This window comes from Phalaenopsis equestris, unplaced genomic scaffold (genome assembly GCF_001263595.1).
Source record: "Phalaenopsis equestris unplaced genomic scaffold, ASM126359v1 Scaffold001081, whole genome shotgun sequence".
Classification (NCBI taxonomy): Eukaryota; Viridiplantae; Streptophyta; class Magnoliopsida; order Asparagales; family Orchidaceae; genus Phalaenopsis; species Phalaenopsis equestris.
In genome coordinates, this window is record NW_018165520.1 from 946,804 (window position 1) to 955,294 (window position 8,491).

The window sequence follows — 8,491 nt, forward strand, 5'->3', positions numbered from 1 at the left end:
TTTCTCGAACCCAGCATAATATAAACCCTATTTAATTTCTTATATTAAATAGTGGAACTTGTCGGCCAATACATTGGTTTCGCAGACCAAACGGATGTCATAACTTTCTTTAGTTTATTTGATCGAGTCTCACCCTCAACTCTTGTGTTCATTCTTCGAGATAGATACAAGATTTGAGGTAAAGCGTTCTTTCATCTAAACTATGAAAATTATGGGGTCAGTGTGACTTCATCTTTTTCAAAACTAATTTTTTTTAAAAACGTTCTTCCGAAGCGGGCAATGGGATTTCAATTTCGATGACCGACAGCTTCTTACGGGGAAACCCCACACCAAAAATAGTGCCGACAACTTAATTCCCTAAAATCTTTAGCAGAATAATTTATCTCTATGAACTTTGAGTTACTAGTCTCTGCATACCATTCCATCAATTATAGCCTTTTGGAGCTCATGAGATGCCGAGTCTCTATGGATAATAGTGAGCATTATGTCAAACACTAGATGCCATTTACAGCTCCCTCACTCTCCGTATGATCTTTTCAATATCTGAAGAACCTATTTACAAAAAACCCCTTTTAATGCTCACATGTTGTTAAGCCCTTTGGGACTAAAATGGGATAAACAGGGTCCCTATATACTCACCTTTTCTCCTACGAGCCCATACACCAACGGGCCATTTTATAGAATGTTAGTGAGAACTATGTCCAACTCTTGGTGCCCTCTAGGGCCTACTGATTGAACAAACTTTAGTGACTTTGGATAGGTAAATACTCCAGTTGCTCACTTGACATCTTACGGTTCATACATAGCCCAAGAGTAGGTTTCATTTGGGCTCACTCATTAGTGAGCTCTGTTGTTGTTATGAAACTCTATACCAGTTGTGAGATCCATAGATATACCGATTGATGTGGTATATATATAAATCAAACAGGAGAACGATTGACGAAGTAAAAAATAAAACGAATAAAATCACACCAAAAAAGAACAACACAGCGGAACACACAGATTTACGTGGTTCGGCAAATTGTCTACATCCACGGAGTTGCAGAGGATTTTACTACTTAAGGAATTTATACCAGTCGATCACCTTGACTTACAAGAGGAATCTCTCACTCTTCGTTGCTCTCTCTCTTCTTCTCTCTCTGTTTTTTTCTCTCTACACCGAGATACATCGAGATACACCGAAGAAGACAAACTTACAAGAGAAATAAACACAATTTCTCTTCTGTCACAAGCCACCAAGAAGAAGCCTAAGGAGAACAATCTTCTTCTTCCTTCTGCCGCAAGGAACTGCTCCTCCTTGCACTTCTCTTCTTCTGCCCCGAGGAAACATTTCTCTATCCTGAGGAAACCGAAGAAGAACTCAAAGTGTGACTACAGAAACCCAAGGAGAGTCATCCGAAGCTTTTATTACGAACAGGAGGGAGCGAAGAGATGTTTCACTTCACAAAAGACGAAGGCGGGAGCGGTAGGCGAGCGACTGAAGAGGCGGGAGGCGCGACTCTTCGCGAACTGGAGCGGGATCGCGACAGCAGGGATCACAACACTTCGCGATCGAGAACAGAGAGCGGGAAGGCGTTGTTCGCGATCAGAAGTAGGCTCAGGCGGGACTCCTGGAGCGGGCTCCAACACTAACAATCTCTCACTTGAAGACCGATACACATACTGCAACATCTCCTTCCTCAAACTGATTTCCTCCACCAAGAATCCTCTATTGTGAATCATCCACCTCTGCAACTGAAAGCCCTGTCTTCACTCCAGAAGATCAACTGAAGCTGTGCACAACTTCAATTTATCAAGAGTAACACCCTCAGTTAACATATGTAGGCTCCACATAATTTTGCACCTCCAAGCTATTTTCTGGGTCATTCTTGTCTCTTCTTACAACTCCCACTGCCTGGGCAACATTCTGCCTCTGTTGAAAGCCTTTTTCAACAAGTCTAGCATTGTACCTCTTACTGTCATCACGCTCAGTCTTCACCTGAAACACTCACTTGTTGTGAGATGTCTTCTTCCCTGGTGGAAGTTTTGTCGGCTCTCACTTGCTCGAACTTTCATCTTGTAAGATTTCTTCATAACTCTGTGGTTCTTCAACATTTGTGTGTGAAACATCAACATTTGTCTGTGGAACAATAGAAATGGGTGCCCCATACCCACTTTCCTCTTCACTTCCATTGTTTACTTCCATCACTACCCTGCACTGTGACCTCTGGTAGATTTACTACCACATTCAATGCCCCTGAATCCAATATCAAGTCTTCAACAAAACTATGAACTGCCCTGCCAATAATAATGCGTCTTGTGATTCTTCAGATACCACATTTGCTATCATTTTCCATTTTCTTAGGATTTTAGCAGTTCTTTATGTGGTCAGTCTTACCATAATTCCAACAGGTTGTCTGCTTACTAAATTTTAATTTTGATCTCCTTATATTTGAGTTCCTGTCATGTCATCTCCCTCTGAAATTAACATTCAGTGTCGAACTCGAACCTGAGACCTCGCCATAATCTTTCCTGCGAATTTCCTCAACCAAAATCAAATCACGAATATCATCGTATTTCAGTTTAGATTTACATGTATAACTGCTAACTGCTATCTCAATTGCTTCTCAACTATCTGACAATGAAGTCAACAAGATCAGTGCACATATCTCATCATCAAAATCAATTTTCACAGACGACAATTAATTTGTGATAGCATTCAAATCATTCAGGTATCGAGCAACAGAAACACAATCCGCCATCTTTAAGTTAAATAACTTCTTCATTAAGTGCATTTTGTTATTCATCGATAGCTTTTCATACATACCTGATAAGGTTGGCATGAGATTTGTAGTCGTCCTTTTCTTGACGACGATGTGTGCAATGGACATCGATAGAGTCAATTGAATAACCTCCAGAATTTATCGATCAAACAAATTTCATTCAATCTCATCCATTCTTTCAAGTCTTTTCCCTAATAACAGAAAATGAAATTTCTTCTCATAAAGATAATACTCTATCTGCATCCTCCAATAAGGAAAATCTGTGCCATCAAATTTCTCGATCCCTAAAACCTTTACTTCATCTGCAGTCATCATTCTTCCTCAAATCCGAACAAAACTCTGATATCAGTTGCTGTTGTTATGAAACTCTATACCAGTTATGAGATCTATAGATATACCGATTGATATGGTATATATATAAATCAAACAGGAGAACGATCGACGAAGTGAAAAATGGAACGAGAAAAATCAAATCAGAAAAGAACAACACAGCGAAACACGCAGATTTACGTGGTTCGACAAATTGTCCACGTCCACGGAGTTCTAGAGGATTTTACTACTTGAGGAATTTACACCAGTCGATCACCTCGACTTACAAGAGAAATCTCTCACTCTCCGTTGCTCTCTCTCTTCTTCTCTCTCTGTTATTCTCTCTCTACACCAAGATACACTGAAGAAAACTCTACATCGAAGTACACCGAAGAAGACAAACTTACAAGAGAAATAAACTCAATTTCTCTTCTGCCACAAGCCACCAAGAAGAAGCCTAGGGAGAACAATTTTCTTCTTCCTTCTTCTTCCTTCTGCCACAAGGAACTGCTCCTCCTTGCACTTCTCTTCCTCTGCCCTGAGGAAACCTTGGATGAAACCTTCCTCTATCCCGACGAAATCGAAGAAGAACTCAAAGCGTGACTACAGAAACCCAAGGAGAGTCATCCGAAGCTTTTATCACGAACAGCAGGAAGCGAAGAGATGCTTCACTTCACGATTGGACGACTCTTCGCGAACGAGAGCGGAATCGCGACAGCAGGGATCACGACGCTTTGCAATCGGGAACAGGGAGCGGGAAGGCGTTGTTCACGATCGGGAGTAGGCACAGACGAGACTCCTGTAGCGGGCTCCAACACTAACAAGCCCTCCTAGGACAATTGTATAGGTGGAGACCCAATTTGCTTTCTTTCCCACCCAAGACTGGTGTAAGAATAAAAAACTCTTAAAAAAAGGTGATATATAATGATGATTATTAAATTAATTATAAAAATGTGGCCAATACCTTTCATCTATAGCATCACTTCACATACTGGACATGACACAATTTGCTTTATTTTTCTCCCAAGGGTGCAGTACCCAAATTTTTATAAGGTACAGCTGTAAAATATATCTCACATTAATTATACAAAATTTTAACTTTTCAAAAATCATAAAAAATCATTTCATTGCATTCTTCAAAACGACAATTTGATATATAAAACTATATGTTAACTCAGGAAGTTATTGACCCAGTTTTGATTTTGATAATATTTATCTAAAGTTTTAATTTAATTTTATTTCACCTAGTAATCATGCTCTGTAGCAATTAGTGGAAATTCGGATTTTTCACTCACCGAAACATGCAATGGTGGTAGATGAATCAGATGGTCGGGATTAAAATTCATTAAGTCGGGATTTGATATATATTATTTTTTTATATAGTTTATGGTCTTTACATTTTTGTCAATACAATATAAAATATTAATATACTCTTGTTGAATTTATTCTTTATTTGAGTTGCATCAAGAAATATTTTAAAACTAAAAAAAATTTGAAAATCCAAATAAGTTCATTTCACCTATATCTATTGGGCAAATGTGACCTCTCTCTCCCTCATCTCACTATCTTTTCACGAACTAACATTCAACAACGGTTGGTTTTCAATCTTCTACTTTGTGGACTATGAACCTTTAACATGTGCACTTTTCCTCAAATCTTCCTTGGTTGATGAGAAAATATCTTCCGCATTTAGAATACTCTATAACCTGAGAATTTTATATCTGCCAAAAGCTATCCAAAATACATCAACTAAAGAGCTATCTATAAAATTTTTGGGAGCATTATGGTCATCCAAACTAGAATCTTCCAAATCTAATCTATATAAAAAAATAGATTAATAGTATAACACCCTCCTTTGACCTAAGAAGTTCTTAGACAATCACACCCCTCGCCAACTTGAAGAATCAATCAGTGACAAAAGTTTGTATAGTATCAATTTAAAGCTCTTAACATTATGATTCAAATAAATTTCACAAATCAAAATTTTGTTGCTCTGATTATCTTAAATATTTCTAAAAAAATTAATATATGAGATATAATATCATCAGAGAATAATAATAATAACCAATGATCAGAATATCAAAAAATTTAAATCCCCTCGATGGTACTTTATTTGATGGCAAAGTAGAGACTTGTTGAAATTTTAGTAATTAAGGAAAATGGTAAAGATCAAATTTGATTGCCAAAAAAATGATGATGGCTTATCACGATTTATGTCAAAATATTTCTCTTCCTGAGAGCATACTTACCATCACAAGTATAGTGAATTGGAGAAAGCCCAATCTATGATGGACAAAATGTGTGAAATCTAGCATACTCTGATGTGATTCAAGGAAAGGAAAAAAATGTTTATGGTGAGAGAGGAGCAATGGCAAGCGACCATCACCGTGATGAGAGAGACATTTTAATTATGAATATGTAAAATACATAGTACAATAGATCCTTTAAATATTTTTTTATAAATTTTTGTTATCACTTGATAATTTCAAATCCATGATTAGCATTAAAATGTGTTGATTGGATGGAGATTTATATAATATTACCTCCACAGTGCTTTTTCAAACTTGCTATAGCCTACTTTTTTTTAACATACAATATGCTGGTGTGAATTCATTTAATTGTCAACATTGTTAAAATGCTAAATTAAGAAATACATGATATACTACTAACTTTGAAAATTAATGGAAATTCATCTAGTACAACTGCATTTAGACCAAATGTTAGAAGAGTTGATGATGACGAAGGCCATGTTAGTAATGCAAATCCCACAAAACCGTCAGAAAAGAGAAAAGTGTAGTGTTCAGAGAAGAGAATGAGATTTTAAAAGGCGGCCGAGATTAAGGGTCTGTTTGGGGCAGCTGCAGCTTATTGAATAATCTACTGATAAGCTGATTAAAAATAATCTGCAGATTAGCTAGGTGCGGAAACTATTATAAATTTTTATTTTTTTGAAAAAGTCAGCCCAGCCAGAAAACTGTCACCGCACCTAGATAAGTGCGATGTGAAAACGCTGTTTTCAGTGTTTTGAAAACGCATAAATTGCCAAAATGCAGCTTACCCAAACAGTTTAGGTGCGTTTTCAAAATGTCACCGCACCAAATAAGCTACCCCAAACGAACCCAAGGAGTAGTAGTTTTGAGAAATTCAAAATTTTAGTGATGCATTAGTAAATAAGAAATTTATTAGATATGTAAGAATAGAAGTTCAAAGTGATAAATAATTAAATTCTATGACTCAAATATCCTAAAACAATTTTTCTCACATATTGCAACAGACTTGAAACTAGAGATAGAGAGTGAGAGAGTAACCTATGGGGAAGTTCCACGTAGAGAAAATAAGAACTACACCGAGCGGCTCTGCCACAATCTCTCCGGCGGCTGGAAAGTATAAGAGCGGCAAATCAACCTGAAGTCACAAAAAGCTACATCATTTCTATATCCATTTTACACAAAAAGTGAGAGCAACCTCTCAAAATCTGTCTACATAGCGAGCAAATCATATTACCTAACGGGCGACATCCCTTTTATTCTTTTGGAAGTTTTAAATGCATGTTATACAATTCCTATGTATTTAAATATCTAATATCTAAAGTTTGATTTTTACATCTACATCACTTCACCCATGCTTGAAAAGGTGCATTTAACAATCAAAGTTAATAATAATGATATTTTTTATGATATGAAAGACACGAGTATTATAAATGTGAATTAGATATTAGATATATAAATACATAAGAATTGTGTGGTATGTATGGAAATGCCCCTTCTTTTTAAATTTAATTTTTATTTTAGTTTTTTTATGTTTTAATTTTATATAAAACATATTTAATATATTAAAAAATATATTTCAATTTTTATTAAATATTGAATAAATTACTTTTTACTAAAAAAATATAATAAATAGTGAGAAACGCATTAGAAGACTGTTTGACAGCCAAGTTTGTGTAGGATTTAGTCAAGTTGGTGTGTTTAAATTCTACTGCTACAATAAATCTCATATCTACTCCCATTGAACAAGATTCAGTAAATCTGGCTTTTAATTATAATGTTTTAAGAACTTCGACTTAATTATAGCCTCAAATACGAAGCCTCCATATTTAAAGTGAGCTGAATAATTTAATAATAATTTGTTTCATCCTAATTAATCTTAAATATGATAATTAGTCATTATAATTAATTATTTAACTGTATCTAATTTTTAAAATAAATTATGCATACTAAAAGGTGTAACACATATTAGCACCCAATGACGTTCTATTGCTATTATTATTATTATTATTATTATTATTATTATTATTATTATTATTATTTAATTATTATTATTATTATTATTATTATTATTATTATTTAATTATTATTATTATTATTATTATTATTATTATTATTTAATTATTATTATTATTATTATTATTATTATTATTATTTTATTATTATTATTATTTAAGTTTTAAATATATATATTTTTTCTTTTTTAATTTCTTACGTTAAATCTTATATTTTTACTGAATCATATATTCAGAAAAAAAACAGTTAAAAAAGTTATCAAATTTTAATCACATTTAAAAAATATTTAAAATTTTTAGAATTTAAAAGTCGAATTAAATTTTACTTTAACCCAAACATCCGCTACTGTTAATTCAGAGAACCATGAAGCCGACCTTTTTGGGCGCCATCCATTTTTTGAGATTTCGAAGCGCATTGTCCACAGATTTGATCATCAATCCTACCTGCAACCCCCCCAAACACAAGCAGAATTTCAAGATACAGAGGAAGATGAAAAAGAAGAAGATGATGATGATGAGTGAAACGGCGGATGGAGATTAAAAGACAAACAGTAACCTCATCTCTATATGCTTCGATCCGATGTTTGCCAAGATCAAGCTTAAGAGCCTCGAAGATGTCGGCCTCTTTCTCGATGAGAATAGCCTTCAGAGCCCTGAGCTGAGACATCCTCCATGAATAACTCCTTGTTACCCCGCTCTCAAATGCTTCTCTTGATTCCTTCAGAGCCCGCTCAACCTCCATGCTTCTCAGCTAGACTCTCACTTGCTTGCGCACCGTATCTCCGCTTCCAACGCCTTACAATGCATTACTATTGCTGCAATTTTCAGTGACCTAGGAAACATGGGGAAAATGGGAGGAGAAATAAATGAGACTTTAATGAGCAGATTCAAACCACTGCGATTGCCTCCTCGCGCAAGCCATGCATCTCATTTGGGCAGCCAGTTCTGCATCTTTCTCTCAAAAATCAGAATCGACACAGAACCGTACTGCAACTTTAAACGAGGCTTTTGGCTTGTCTTTTTCCATGTGAGCGCATTTATTTTAGGGGCATTTACATACAAACCGCCCATTTTTTATGTATTTATATAAATATCACATAAACTTCATTTTTTATATCCATACCTATATCAAATGAGA

The 8,491-nt window shown here is 35.2% G+C and overlaps 1 protein-coding gene across 2 annotated transcripts in view; it reads right to left on the reverse strand.

Moving 5' to 3' along the window:
• Positions 1-8,279, reverse strand: part of LOC110033053 (aldehyde dehydrogenase family 3 member F1-like) — a gene marked incomplete at its 5' end in the record, with an annotated part of 35,373 nt that extends 27,094 nt beyond the window's left edge. Inside the window, 4 exon segments of one of the 2 annotated variants that reach the window (XM_020736907.1) lie at positions 6,380-6,476; positions 7,729-7,797; positions 7,910-8,162; positions 8,247-8,279. In XM_020736907.1, coding sequence (XP_020592566.1) covers positions 6,380-6,476; positions 7,729-7,797; positions 7,910-8,095 — 352 coding nt within the window. 2 annotated transcript variants of the gene reach the window in all.
• Between the last annotated feature and the right edge of the window lie 212 nt (positions 8,280-8,491).